Source organism: Oncorhynchus masou, chromosome 32 (assembly GCF_036934945.1).
Source record: "Oncorhynchus masou masou isolate Uvic2021 chromosome 32, UVic_Omas_1.1, whole genome shotgun sequence".
Lineage (NCBI taxonomy): Eukaryota > Metazoa > Chordata > Actinopteri > Salmoniformes > Salmonidae > Oncorhynchus > Oncorhynchus masou.
The window spans coordinates 3,410,163-3,425,475 of NC_088243.1; the positions used below are offsets into that span (position 1 = coordinate 3,410,163).

General features: G+C 49.2%; 1 protein-coding gene across 1 annotated transcript in view; it reads right to left on the reverse strand.

Moving 5' to 3' along the window:
- LOC135526877 (RNA-binding protein 25-like) overlaps positions 1-15,313 on the reverse strand; it is a 58,469-nt gene that overhangs the window by 36,064 nt on the left and 7,092 nt on the right. Inside the window, 3 exon segments of the mRNA XM_064955545.1 lie at positions 2,184-2,188; positions 2,234-2,303; positions 2,917-3,077. Of these exon segments, the coding sequence (XP_064811617.1) occupies positions 2,184-2,188; positions 2,234-2,303; positions 2,917-3,077 (236 nt within the window).

The following is a 15,313-nucleotide window of genomic DNA, read 5'->3' on the forward strand; positions in this document are numbered from 1 at the left end:
TCTCCCGGCGGAACGGAACGGAACGCTACTAACCGCTCCTCCTCTCTCCGGGAACGGACGCTACTACCTCCTCTCTCCGGCGGAACGGACGCTACTACCTCCTCTCTCCGGGCGGAACGGACGCTAGGCGGAACGGGCGGAACGGACGCTACTACCTCCTCTCCGGCGGAACGGACGCTACTACCTCCTCCGGCGGAACAAGGTGCTACTACCTCCCGGTCGGAACGGACGCTACTACCTCCTCTCTCCGGAACGGACGCTACTACCTCCTCTCCCGGCGGAACGGACGCTACTACCTCCTCTCTCCGGCGGAACGGACGCTACCTCCTCTCTCCGGCGGAACGGACGGACGCTCTACCTCCTCTCCGGCGGAACGGACGCTACTACCTCCTCTCCCGGCGGAACGGACGCTACTACCTCCTCCGGAACGGACGCTCCCTCCTCCCGGCGGAACGGACGCTACTACCTCCTCTCTCCGGGAACGGACGCTACTACCTCCTCCGGAACGGACGCTCTCCGGCGGAACGGACGCTACTACCTCCTCTCTCCCGGCGCGGAACGGACGCTACTACCTCCTCTCTCCGGCGGAACGGACGCTTCCTCTCTCCGGCGGAACGGACGCTTGTTTCCTACCGGCGGAACGGAAACGCTACTCCTCTCTCCGGCGGAACGGACGCTACTACCTCCTCTCTCCGGCGGAAAAAACCTCCCTCTCTCCGGCGGAACGGACGCTACTACCTCCTCTCCCGGAACGGACGCTACTACCTCCTCCGGAACGCTACCTCCCTCTCTCCCGGCGGAACGGACGCTACGGGAACGGACGCTAACGGACGCTGGCGGAACGGACGCTACTACCTCCTCTCTCCGGCGGAACGGACGCTACTACCTCCTCTCTCCGGCGGAACGGACGCTACTAAAACGGAAACTACCTCCTCTCTCCGGCGGAACGGACGCTACTGTCCAGCGGAACGGACGCTACTACCTTCTCTCCGGGCGGAACGGACGCTACTACCTCCTCTCTCCGTGGCGGAACGGACGCTACTACCTCCTCCGGCGGAACGGACGCTACTACCTCCTCCCGGCGGAACGGACGCTACTACCTCCTCCTCTCCGGCGGAACGGACGCTACTCTGGAACGGACGCTACTACCTCCTCCGGAACGGACGCTTACTACCTCCTCCGGAACGGACGCTACGCTAACGGACGCTACTACCTCCTCCGGAACGGACGCTTACCTCCTCTGTTCACCTCCTCCCGGAACGGACGCTACCTCCTCCGGGCGACGCTACTACCTCCTCTGGTCGGAGCTACTACCTCCTCCTCGGAACGGACGCTACTACCTCCTCTCTCCCTCCGGAACGGACGCTACTACCTCCTCTGTTCAGCGGAACGGACGCTACTACCTCCTCTGTTCAGCCTCTACCTCCTCTCTCCCGAGCGGAACGGACGCTACTACCTCCTCTCTCCAGCGGAACGGACGCTACTACCTCCTCTGTTCAGCGAACGGACGCTACTACCTCCTCTCTCAGCGGAACGGACGCTCTACCTCCTCTCCGGCGGAACGGACGCTCCAGCGGAACGGACGCTACTACCTCCTCTCTCCAGCGGAACGGACGCTACTACCTCCTCTGTTCAGCGGAACGGACGCTACTACCTCTCTGGTCAGCGGAACGGACGCTACTACCTCCTCTCTCTCCCGGCGGAACGGACGCTACTACCTCCTCCGGAACGGACGCTAGGGGACGCTAACCTCCTCCGGAACGGACGCTACTACCTCCTCCGGAACGGACGCCAGTTCCTTCTCCAGCGGAACGGACGCTCCTACCTCCTCTCTCTCAGAACGGACGCTACTACCTCCTCTGTTCAGCGGAACGGAAACCTCCTCTGTTCAGCGGAACGGACGCTACTACCTCCTCTGTTCAGCGGAACGGACGTTACTACCTCCTCTGGTCAGCGGAACGGACGCTTTACCTCCTCTCTCCCGGCGGAACGGTCCTCCGGAACGGACGCTACTACCTCCTCCGGAACGGACGCTACACCTCCTCCGGAACGGACGCTACTACCTCCTCCGGAACGGACGCTTTCTACCTCCTCTCTCCCAGCGGAACGGACGCTACTACCTCCTCTCTCCAGCGGAACGGACGCTACTACCTCCTCTCTCCCAGCGGAACGGACGCTACTACCTCCTCTGTTCAGCGGAACGGACGCTAGAGAAGGTGCGTTGAGCTCGGGCGCTTTGTGTCTTCGTCAAGAACCTCTTCCTCATCCCCGTCTTCCTTGGGTCCGTCCTCAGACTTGGCTCCCTATGAGACGTAAAAAGAGAGCCAAGAGAAATTCCTTTATAAAATAAAACAAAAAGTACAGAGAAAGAGGAATGTTCATGTTGGATTTTGCAAGGTGTACCACACAGAAGCCATGTTAAAAAAAGCCAACGCTCTGCCCTGAAAGACTAGGGCCGGGATGATACCACTATCGCAATATTTTGTTTTACATGACAAATATAAAAAAAACACAAAGCAGACTAAAATCTACGGTGCTATAAAAAAAAAATATATTTAAAAAACTGCTGTATGTAAAATATTGAGTGTGCTTTTGCTTAGAAAATTATTTTTGAACTCTGGATAGTTTAATAATGTAATGTAGTAATGTAGAGTAATAACGTTTGTTTGTTTCCAACATTAGAGCGGTTTTCATAAAGAAGTTTAACATCTGCTTTGTGTTTTGTTTCCTTGCCGTGATACAAACGAGTATCGTGATACCGGTATCGTCCCGGACCTCATAGAAGAACCGAGAGACTAAATGTTGGTAATGAAATGCTCACTGCTAGGAGAGAGGTGCAACTTATATTTTCTGACCCCAGTCTGCTCTCCTCCATTACCCTCTCATGGTAGACAGGGTGTGTGTGTGTGTGTTCACCCCGTTGGCGTTCCTCTTCCGAGCCTTCCATTCTTCAAGCTGGGCCTTGGTCTTAGCATCCACCTTGACCAGCAGCTTCTTGTCTCCCAGCAACAGCTCATGTAGCAGACGCAGGGAACGCAGGGTGGACTCTGGCTCCTTGTATTCACAGAAACCAAACGCTACAGAGAGAGAGAGTTTTATACAGTCACTGGGAGGGAGAGTGAGAGTTTTATACAGTCACTGGGAGGGAGAGAGAGAGTTTTATACAGTCACTGGGCAGTCACTGGGAGGGAGGGAGAGAGAGAGAGTTTTATACAGTCACTGGGAGGGAGGGAGAGAGAGAGAGTTTTATACAGTCACTGGGAGGGAGAGAGAGAGAGAGAGAGTTTATACAGTCACTGGGAGGGAGAGAGAGAGAGAGTTTTATACAGTCACTGGGAGGGAGAGAGAGAGAGAGTTTTATACAGTCACAGGGAGGGAGAGAGAGAGAGAGTTTTATACAGTCACAGGGAGGGAGAGAGAGAGAGAGTTTTATACAGTCACTGGGAGAGAGAGAGAGAGTTTTATACAGTCACTGGGAGGGAGAGAGAGAGAGTTTTATACAGTCACTGGGAGGGAGAGAGAGAGAGTTTTATACAGTCACTGGGAGGGAGAGAGAGAGAGTTTTATACAGTCACTGGGAGGGAGAGAGAGAGATTTATACAGTCACTGGGAGGGAGAGAGAGAGAGAGAGAGAGAGAGAGAGAGAGAGTTTTATACAGTCACTGGGAGGGAGAGAGAGAGAGAGAGAGAGAGAGAGAGAGAGTTTTATACAGTCACAGGGAGGGAGAGAGAGAGAGAGAGAGTTTTATACAGTCACTGGGAGGGAGAGAGAGAGTTTTATACAGTCACTGGGAGAGAGGGAGAGAGAGTTTTATACAGTCACTGGGAGGGAGAGAGAGAGAGTTTTATACAGTCACTGGGAGGGAGGGAGGGAGGGAGAGAGAGTTTTATACAGTCACTGGGAGGGAGGGAGGGAGAGTTTTATACAGTCACTGGGAGGGAGAGAGAGAGAGAGTTTTATACAGTCACTGGGAGGGAGAGAGAGAGAGAGTTTTATACAGTCACTGGGAGGGAGAGAGAGAGAGTTTTATACAGTCACTGGGAGGGAGAGAGAGAGAGAGTTTTATACAGTCACTGGGAGGGAGAGAGAGAGAGTTTTATACAGTCACTGGGAGGGAGAGAGAGAGAGAGAGAGAGAGAGAGAGAGAGAGTTTTATACAGTCACAGGGAGGGAGAGAGAGAGAGAGAGTTTTATACAGTCACTGGGAGGGAGAGAGAGAGAGTTTTATACAGTCACTGGGAGGGAGAGAGAGAGAGAGTTTTATACAGTCACTGGAAGGGAGAGAGAGAGTTTTATGCATTCACTGGGAGAGAGAGAGAGAGATTTATACATTCACTGGGAGAGAGAGAGAGAGATTTATACAGTCACTGGGAGAGAGAGAGAGGGAGGGAGAGAGAGAGAGAGTTTTATACAGTCACTGGGAGGGAGAGAGAGAGAGAGAGAGAGTTTTATACAGTCACTGGGAGGGAGAGAGAGTTTTATACAGTCACTGGGAGGAGAGAGAGAGAGAGAGTTTTATACAGTCACTGGGAGGGAGAGAGAGTTTTATACAGTCACTGGGAGGGAGAGAGAGTTTCATACAGTCACTGGGAGAGAGAGAGAGAGAGAGAGAGAGAGAGAGTTTTATACAGTCACTGGGAGGGAGGGAGAGAGAGAGAGAGAGTTTTATACAGTCACTGGGAGGGAGAGAGAGAGAGAGTTTTATACAGTCACAGGGAGGGAGAGAGAGAGAGAGAGAGAGTTTTACAGTCACTGGGAGTCACTCACAGGGAGGGAGAGAGAGAGAGAGAGAGAGTTTTACAGTCACTGGGAGGGAGAGAGAGAGTTTTATACAGTCACTGGGAGGGAGAGAGAGAGAGAGAGGAGAGTTTTATACAGTCACTGGGAGGGAGAGAGAGAGAGAGAGTTTTATACAGTCACTGGGAGGGAGAGAGAGAGAGAGTCAGTCACTGGGAGGGAGGAGAGAGAGTTTTATACAGTCACTGGGAGGGAGAGAGAGAGAGAGAGTTTTATACAGTCACTGGGAGGGAGAGAGAGAGAGAGAGAGAGTTTTATACAGTCACTGGAAGGGAGAGAGAGAGAGTTTTATACATTCACTGGGAGAGAGAGAGAGAGATTTATACATTCACTGGGAGAGAGAGAGAGAGATTTATACAGTCACTGGGAGAGAGAGAGAGGTAGGGAGAGAGAGAGAGAGTTTTATACAGTCACTGGGAGGGAGAGAGAGAGAGAGTTTTATACAGTCACTGGGAGGGAGAGAGAGAGAGAGAGTTTTATACAGTCACTGGGAGGGAGAGAGAGTTTTATACAGTCACTGGGAGGGAGAGAGAGAGAGTTTTATACAGTCACTGGGAGGGAGAGAGTTTTATACAGTCACTGGGAGGGAGAGAGAAAGAGTTTCATACAGTCACTGGGAGAGAGAGAGAGAGAGAGAGAGAGAGAGAGTTTTATACAGTCACTGGGAGGGAGAGAGAGAGAGAGAGAGAGAGAGAGAGAGAGAGAGAGAGAGAGAGAGTTTTATACAGTCACTGGGAGGGAGAGAGAGAGAGTTTTATACAGTCACAGGGAGGGAGAGAGAGAGAGTTTTATACAGTCACAGGGAGGGAGAGAGAGAGAGAGAGAGTTTTATACAGTCACTGGGAGGGAGAGAGAGAGAGAGTTTTATATCACTGGGAGGGAGAGAGAGAGAGAGAGAGAGAGAGAGAGAGTTTTATACAGTCACTGGGAGGGAGAGAGAGAGAGAGTTTTATACAGTCACTGGGAGAGAGAGAGAGAGAGAGAGAGAGAGAGTTTTATACAGTCACTGGGAGGGAGAGAGAGAGAGAGTTTTATACAGTCACTGGGAGGGAGAGAGAGAGAGAGTTTTATACAGTCACTGGGAGGGAGAGAGAGAGAGAGTTTTATACAGTCACTGGGAGGGAGAGAGAGAGAGAGAGAGAGTTTTATACAGTCACTGGGAGGGAGAGAGAGAGTTTTATACAGTCACTGGAAGGGAGAGAGAGAGAGTTTTATACAGTCACTGGGAGGGAGGGAGAGAGAGAGAGAGAGTTTTATACAGTCACTGGGAGGGAGAGAGAGAGAGAGAGTTTTATACAGTCACTGGGAGGGAGAGAGAGAGAGAGAGTTTTATACAGTCACTGGGATGGAGAGAGAGAGTTTTATACAGTCACTGGGAGAGAGAGAGAGTTTTATACAGTCACTGGAAGGGAGAGAGAGAGAGAGAGAGTTTTATACAGTCACTGGGAGGGAGAGAGAGAGAGAGTTTTATACAGTCACTGGAAGGGAGAGAGAGAGAGAGTTTTATACAGTCACTGGGAGGGAGAGAGAGAGAGAGAGAGTTTTATACAGTCACTTTTATACAGTCACTGGAGGGAGAGAGAGAGAGAGTTTTATACAGTCACTGGGAGGGAGAGAGAGAGAGTTTTATACAGTCACTGGGAGAGAGAGAGAGAGTTTTATACAGTCACTGGGAGGGAGAGAGAGAGAGAGAGTTTTATACAGTGGGAGGGAGAGAGAGATAGAGAGAGAGTTTTATACAGTCACTGGGAGGGAGAGAGAGAGTTTTATACAGTCACTGGGAGGGAAAGAGAGAGACAGTCACTGGGAGGGAGTTTTATACAGTCACTGGGAGGGAGAGAGAGAGTTTTATACAGTCACTGGGAGGGAGAGAGAGAGAGTTTTATACAGTCACTGGGAGGGAGGGAGAGAGAGAGATTTATACAGTCACTGGGAGGGAAAGAGAGAGAGAGTTTTATACAGTTTTATACAGTCACTGGGAGGGAAAGAGAGAGAGAGAGTTTTATACAGTCACTGGGAGGGAGAGAGAGAGTTTTATACAGTCACTGGGAGAGAGAGAGAGAGAGAGAGTTTTATACAGTCACTGGGAGGGAGAGAGAGAGAGAGAGTTTTATACAGTCACTGGGAGGGAGAGAGAGAGATACAGTTTTTTATACAGTCACTGGGAGGGAGAGAGAGAGAGAGTTTTTATACAGTCACTGGGAGGGAGAGAGAGAGAGTTTTATACAGTCACTGGGAGGGAGAGAGAGAGAGATTTTATAGGGAGAGAGAGAGAGAGAGAGTTTTATACAGTCACTGGGAGGGAGAGAGAGAGAGTTTTATACAGTCACTGGGAGGGAGAGAGAAAGAGAGTTTTTTATACAGTCACTGGGAGGGAGAGAGAGAGAGTTTTATCACTGGGAGTCACTGGGAGGGAGAGAGAGAGAGAGAGAGTTTTATACAGTCACTGGGAGGGAGAGAGAGAGAGAGAGAGTTTTATACAGTCACTGGGAGGGAGAGAGAGATACAGTCACTGGGAGTTTTATACAGTCACTGGGAGGGAGAGAGAGAGAGTTTTATACAGTCACTGGGAGGGAGAGGGTGGGAGAGAGTTTTATACAGTCACTGGGAGGGAGAGGGAGAGTTTTATACAGTCACTGGGAGGGAGAGAGAGAGAGAGTTTTATACAGTCACTGGGAGGGAGAGAGAGAGAGTTTTATACAGTCACTGGGAGGGAGAGAGAGAGAGAGTTTTATACAGTCACTGGGAGGGAGAGTCACTGGGAGGGAGAGAGAGAGAGAGAGAGAGAGAGAGAGAGTTTTATACAGTCACTGGGAGGGAGAGAGAGAGAGAGTTTTATACAGTCACTGGGAGGGAGAGAGAGAGAGTTTTATACAGTCACTGGGAGGGAGAGAGAGAGGAGTTTTATACAGTCACTGGGAGGGAGAGAGAGAGAGAGAGTTTTATACAGTCACTGGGAGGAGAGAGAGAGTCACTGGGAGAGAGAGAGAGAGATTTATACAGTCACTGGGAGTTTTATACAGTCACTGGGAGGGAGAGAGAGAGAGAGTTTTATACAGTCACTGGGAGGGAGAGAGAGAGAGAGAGTTTTATACAGTCACTGGGAGGGAGAGAGAGAGAGTTTTATACAGTCACTGGGAGGGAGAGAGAGAGAGTTTTATACAGTCACTGGGAGGGGGAGAGAGAGTTTTATACAGTCACTGAGGGAGAGAGAGTTTTCATACAGTCACTGGGAGAGGAGAGAGAGAGAGAGAGATAGAGTCAGAGAGAGAGAGAGAGAGAGAGAGAGAGAGAGAGAGTTTTATACAGTCACTGGGAGGGAGGGAGAGAGAGTTTTATACAGTCACTGGGAGGGAGAGGTTTTATACAGTCACTGGGAGAGAGAGTTTTATACAGTCACTGGGAGGGAGAGAGAGAGAGTTTTATACAGTCACTGGGAGGGAGAGAGAGAGAGAGTTTTATACAGTTTTTTATACAGTCACTGGGAGGGAGAGAGAGAGAGAGAGAGAGAGTTTATACAGTCACTGGGAGGGAGAGAGAGAGAGAGAGAGTTTTATACAGTCACTGGGAGGGAGAGAGAGTTTTATACAGTCACTGGGAGGGAGAGAGAGAGAGAGAGTTTTATACAGTCACTGGGAGGGAGAGAGAGTCACTGGGAGGGAGAGAGAGAGTTTTATACAGTCACTGGGAGGGAGAGAGAGAGAGAGAGTTTATACAGTCACTGGGAGGGAGGGGAGAGAGAGAGAGATCAGTCACTGGGAGGGAAAGAGAGAGAGAGAGTTTTATACAGTCACTGGGAGGGAGAGAGAGAGTTTTATACAGTCACTGGGAGGGAGAGAGAGAGAGTTTTATACAGTCACTGGGAGGGAGAGAGAGAGAGAGAGAGAGAGTTTTATACAGGAGGGAGGGAGAGAGAGTTTATACAGTCACTGGGAGGGAAAGAGAGAGAGAGAGTTTTATACAGTCACTGGGAGGGAGAGAGAGAGTTTTATACAGTCACTGGGAGGGAGAGAGAGAGAGAGTTTTATACAGTCACTGGGAGGGAGAGAGAGAGAGAGTTTTATACAGTCACTGGGAGAGAGAGAGAGAGAGAGAGAGAGAGAGATTTATACAGTCACTGGGAGGGAGAGAGAGAGTTTTATACAGTCACTGGGAGGGAGAGAGAGAGAGTTTTATACAGTCACTGGGAGGGGAGAGAGAGAGAGTTTTATACAGTCACTGGGAGGGAGAGAGAGAGAGTTAGTCACAGTCACTGGGAGGGGAGAGAGAGAGTTTTATACAGTCACTGGGAGGGAGAGAGAGAGAGAGAGATTTATACAGTCACTGGGAGGGAGAGAGAGAGAGAGAGTTTTATACAGTCACTGGGAGGGAGAGAGAGAGAGTTTTATACAGACACTGGGAGGGAGAGAGAGAGAGAGAGATTTATACAGTCACTGGGAGGGAGAGAGAGAGAGTTTTATACAGTCACTGGGAGGGAGAGAGTTTATACAGTCACTGGGAGAGAGAGAGAGAGAGTTTTATACAGTCACTGGGAGGGAGAGAGAGAGAGTTTTATATACAGTCACTGGGAGGGAGAGAGAGAGAGATTCATACAGTCACTGGGAGGGAGAGAGAGTTTTATACAGTCACTGGGAGGGAGAGAGAGAGAGAGTTTTATACAGTCACTGGGAGGGGGAGAGAGAGAGAGTTTTATACAGTCGTCACTGGGAGGGAGAGAGAGAGTTTTATACAGTCACTGGGAGGGAGAGAGAGAGAGAGTTTTATACAGTCACTGGGAGGGAGAGAGAGTTTTATACAGTCACTGGGAGGTTTTATACAGTCACTGGGAGGGAGAGAGATACAGTCACTGGGAGGGAGAGAGAGAGTTTTATACAGTCACTGGGAGGGAGAGAGAGAGAGTTTTATACAGTCACTGGGAGGGAGAGAGTTTTATACAGTCACTGGGAGGGAGTTTTATACAGTCACTGGGAGGGAGAGAGAGAGAGTTTTATACAGTCACTGGGAGGGAGAGAGAGAGAGTTTTATACAGTCACTGGGAGGGAGAGAGAGAGTTTTATACAGTCACTGGGAGAGAGAGAGAGAGAGTTTTATACAGTCACTGGGAGGGAGATACAGTCACTGGGAGAGAGAGAGAGTTTTATACAGTCACTGGGAGAAAGAGAGAGAGAGAGTTTTATACAGTCACTGGGAGGGAGAGAGAGAGTTTTATACAGTCACTCAGTCACTGGGAGGGAGAGAGAGATACAGTCACTGGGAGGGAGAGAGAGAGTTTTATACAGTCACTGGGAGGGAGAGAGTCACTGGGAGGGAGAGAGAGAGAGAGAGAGAGTTTTATACAGTCACTGGGAGGGAGAGAGAGATACAGTCACTGGGAGGGAGAGAGAGAGAGTTTTATACAGTCACTGGGAGGGAGAGAGAGAGAGTTTTATACAGTCACTGGGAGGGAGAGAGAGAGAGAGTTTTATACAGTCACTTGGAGGGAGAGAGAGAGTTTCATACAGTCACTGGGAGGGAGAGAGAGAGAGTTTCATACAGTCACTGGGAGGGAGAGAGAGAGAGAGAGAGTTTTATACAGTCACTGGGAGAGAGAGAGAGAGTTTTATACAGTCACTGGGAGAGTTTTATACAGTCACTGGGAGAGAGAGAGAGAGAGAGTTTTATACAGTCACTGGGAGGGAGAGAGAGAGAGTTTTATACAGTCACTGGGAGGGAGAGAGAGAGAGTTTTATACAGTCACTGGGAGAGAGAGAGAGAGAGAGAGTTTTATACAGTCACTGGGAGGGAGAGAGAGAGAGTTTTATACAGTCACTGGGAGGGAGAGAGAGAGAGAGAGTTTTATACAGTCACTGGGAGGGAGAGAGAGAGAGAGTTTTATACAGTCACTGGGAGGGAGAGAGGGAGAGAGAGAGTTTTATACAGTCACTGGGAGGGAGAGAGAGAGTTTTTATACAGTCACTGGGAGGGAGAGAGAGAGTTTTATACAGTCACTGGGAGGGAGAGAGAGAGAGGTTTTATACAGTCACTGGGAGGGAGAGAGAGAGAGAGTTTTATACAGTCACTGGGAGGGAGAGAGAGAGATACAGTTTTTTATACAGTCACTGGGAGGGAGAGAGAGAGGTTTTATACAGTCACTGGGAGGGAGAGAGAGAGGGAGTTTTATACAGTCACTGGGAGGGAGAGAGAGAGAGAGAGAGAGAGAGAGAGAGAGAGAGAGAGAGAGAGAGAGTTTTATACAGTCACTGGGAGGGAGAGAGAGAGAGAGAGAGTTTTATACAGTCACTGGGAGGGAGAGAGAGACAGTCAGGGAGAGAGTTTTATACAGTCACTGGGAGGGAGAGAGAGAGAGAGAGAGTTTTATACAGTCACTGAGGGAGAGAGAGAGAGTTTTATACAGTCACTGGGAGGGAGAGAGAGAGAGAGTTTTATACAGTCACTGGGAGGGAGAGAGAGAGAGAGAGAGAGAGAGAGAGAGTTTTATACAGTCACAGGGAGGGAGAGAGAGAGAGAGAGAGAGTTTTATACAGTCACTGGGAGAGAGAGAGAGAGAGAGTTTTATACAGTCACTGGGAGGGAGAGAGAGAGAGTTTTATACAGTCACTGGGAGGGAGAGAGAGAGAGTTTTATACAGTCACTGGGAGGGAGAGAGAGAGAGTTTTATACAGTCACTGGGAGGGAGAGAGAGAGAGAGTTTTATACAGTCACTGGGAGGGAGGAGAGAGAGTTTATACAGTCACTGGGAGGGAGAGAGAGAGAGAGTTTTATACAGTCACTGGGAGGGAGAGAGAGAGTTTTATACAGTCACTGGGAGGGAAAGAGAGAGAGAGTTTTATACAGTCACTGGGAGGGAGAGAGAGAGAGAGAGTTTTATACAGTCACTGGGAGGGAGAGAGAGAGAGAGATTTATACAGTCACTGGGAGGGAGAGAGAGAGAGTTTTATACAGTCACTGGGAGGGAGAGAGAGAGTTTTATACAGTCACTGGGAGGGAGAGAGAGAGAGAGAGTTTTATACAGTCACTGGGAGGGAGAGAGAGAGAGTTTTATACAGTCACTGGGAGGAGAGAGAGAGAGTTTTATACAGTCACTGGGAGGGAGAGAGAGAGAGAGTTTTATACAGTCACTGGGAGGGAGAGAGAGAGAGTTTTATACAGTCACTGGGAGGGAGAGAGAGAGAGTTTTATACAGTCACTGGGAGGGAGAGAGAGAGAGAGTTTTATACAGTCACTGGGAGGGAGAGAGAGAGAGTTTTATACAGTCACTGGGAGGGGGAGAGAGAGAGTTTTATACAGTCACTGGGAGGGAGAGAGAGAGAGAGAGATTTATACAGTCACTGGGAGGGAGAGAGAGAGAGAGTTTTATACAGTCACTGGGAGGGAGAGAGAGAGAGTTTTATACAGTCACTGGGAGGGAGAGAGAGAGAGAGAGATTTATACAGTCACTGGGAGGGAGAGAGAAAGAGATTTATACAGTCACTGGGAGGGAGAGAGAGAGAGATTCATACAGTCACTGGGAGGGAGAGAGAGTTTTATACAGTCACTGGGAGGGAGAGAGAGAGAGTTTTATACACACTGGGAGGGAGAGAGAGAGAGAGAGAGTTTTATACAGTCACTGGGAGGGAGAGAGAGAGAGAGTTTTATACAGTCACTGGGAGGGAGAGAGAGAGAGATACAGTCACTGGGAGGGAGAGAGAGTTTTATACAGTCACTGGGAGGGAGAGAGAGAGAGAGTTTTATACAGTCACTGGGAGGGGAGAGAGAGAGAGAGTTTTATACAGTCACTGGGAGGGAGAGAGAGAGAGTTTTATACAGTCACTGGGAGGGAGAGAGAGAGAGAGTTTTATACAGTCACTGGGAGGGAGAGAGAGTTTTATACAGTCACTGGGAGGGAGAGAGAGAGAGTTTTATACAGTCACTGGGAGGGAGAGAGAGTTTTATACAGTCACTGGGAGGGAGAGAGAGAGTTTTATACAGTCACTGGGAGGGAGAGAGACTGGGAGGGAGAGAGAGTTTTATACAGTCACTGGGAGGGAGAGAGAGAGAGAGTTTTATACAGTCACTGGGAGGGAGAGAGTTTTATACAGTCACTGGGAGGGAGGGAGAGAGAGAGAGTTTTATACAGTCACTGGGAGGGAGAGAGAGAGTTTTATACAGTCACTGGGAGAGAGAGAGAGAGTTTTATACAGTCACTGGGAGGGAGAGAGAGTTTTATACAGTCACTGGGAGAGAGAGAGAGAGAGTTTTATACAGTCACTGGGAGAAAGGGAGAGAGAGAGTTTTATACAGTCACTGGGAGGGAGAGAGAGAGAGAGTTTTATACAGTCACTGGGAGGGAGAGAGAGAGAGTTTTATACAGTCACTGGGAGGGAGAGAGAGTTTTATACAGTCACTGGGAGGGAGAGAGAGAGTTTTATACAGTCACTGGGAGGGGGAGAGAGAGAGTTTTATACAGTCACTGGGAGGGAGAGAGAGAGAGAGTTTTATACAGTCACTTGGAGGGAGAGAGAGAGAGAGTTTTATACAGTCACTTGGAGGGAGAGAGAGAGTTTCATACAGTCACTGGGAGGGAGAGAGAGAGAGTTTTATACAGTCACTGGGAGGGAGAGAGAGAGAGTTTTATACAGTCACTGGGAGGGAGAGAGAGAGAGTTTTATACAGTCACTTGGAGGGAGAGAGAGAGTTTCATACAGTCACTGGGAGGGAGAGAGAGAGAGTTTCATACAGTCACTGGGAGGGAGAGAGAGAGAGAGAGAGTTTTATACAGTCACTGGGAGGGAGAGAGAGAGAGTTTTATACAGTCACTGGGAGAGAGAGAGAGTTTTATACAGTCACGGAGGGAGAGAGAGAGAGTTTTATACAGTCACTGGGAGGGAGAGAGAGAGAGTTTTATACAGTCACTGGGAGAGAGAGAGAGAGAGAGTTTTATACAGTCACTGGGAGGAGAGAGAGAGAGAGTTTTATACAGTCACTGGGAGGGAGAGAGAGAGAGTTTTATACAGTCACTGGGAGGGAGAGAGAGAGAGAGTTTTATACAGTCACTGGGAGGGAGAGAGAGAGAGAGTTTTATACAGTCACTGGGAGGGAGAGAGAGAGAGTTTTATACAGTCACTGGGAGGGAGAGAGAGAGAGTTTTATACAGTCACTGGGAGGGAGAGAGAGAGAGTTTTATACAGTCACTGGGAGGGAGAGAGAGAGAGTTTTATACAGTCACTGGGAGGGAGAGAGAGAGAGAGTTTTATACAGTCACTGGGAGGGAGAGAGAGAGAGTTTTATACAGTCACTGGGAGGGAGAGAGAGAGAGAGAGAGAGTTTTATACAGTCACTGGGAGGGAGAGAGAGAGAGTTTTATACAGTCACTGGGAGGGAGAGAGAGAGAGAGAGTTTTATACAGTCACTGGGAGGGAGAGAGAGAGAGAGTTTTATACAGTCACTGGGAGGGAGAGAGAGAGGGAGAGTTTTATACAGTCACTGGGAGGGAGGGAGAGAGAGAGAGTTTTATACAGTCACTGGGAGGGAGAGAGAGAGAGAGTTTTATACAGTCACTGGGAGGGAGAGAGAGAGAGATTTATACAGTCACTGGGAGGGAGAGAGAGAGAGTTTTATACAGTCACTGGGAGGGAGAGAGAGAGAGATTTATACAGTCACTGGGAGGGAGAGAGAGAGGGAGAGTTTTATACAGTCACTGGGAGGGAGGAGAGAGAGAGTTTTATACAGTCACTGGGAGGGAGAGAGAGAGAGTTTATACAGTCACTGGGAGGGAGGAGAGAGTTTTATACAGTCACTGGGAGGGAGAGAGAGAGAGTTTTATACAGTCACTGGGAGAGAGAGAGAGTTTATACAGTCACTGGGAGGGAGAGAGAGAGTTTTATACAGTCACTGGGAGGGAGAGAGAGAGAGTTTTATACAGTCACTGGGAGAGAGGAGAGAGAGGGTTTTACAGTCACTGGGAGAGAGAGAGAGAGAGGGTTTTACAGTCACTGGGAGGGAGAGAGAGAGAGAGAGAGAGAGAGAGAGAGAGAGAGAGGGTTTTACAGTCACTGGGAGAGAGAGAGAGAGGGTTTTATACAGTCACTGGGAGAGGAGAGAGAGAGTTGTACACAGTCACCTCCCTTATCTTCACCTCATTTGCACACAGTATATAGACTTTTTCTACTGTACTAGGAGAGAGAGAGAGAGTTGACTCACCTCCCTTATCTTCACCTCATTTGTAGGTTTTGACTTTTACTCCATGTGTAACTGTGTTGTTGTCTGTTCACACTGCTTTGCTTTATCTTGACCAGGTCGCAGTTGTAAATGAGAACTTGTTCTCAACTGGCCTACCTGGTTAAATAAAGGTGAAATAAAAATAACTTGCGTGGCGCTAACTACACAGGCTCCGCGGTAACTACACAGGCTCCGCGGTAACTACACAGACTCCGCTCACAGGCTCCGCGGTAACTACACAGACTCACAGGTGGTTAACAACATAACAAGGAAAGGAACTACACAGGCTCGGTGGTTAACAACATAACAAGGAAAGGA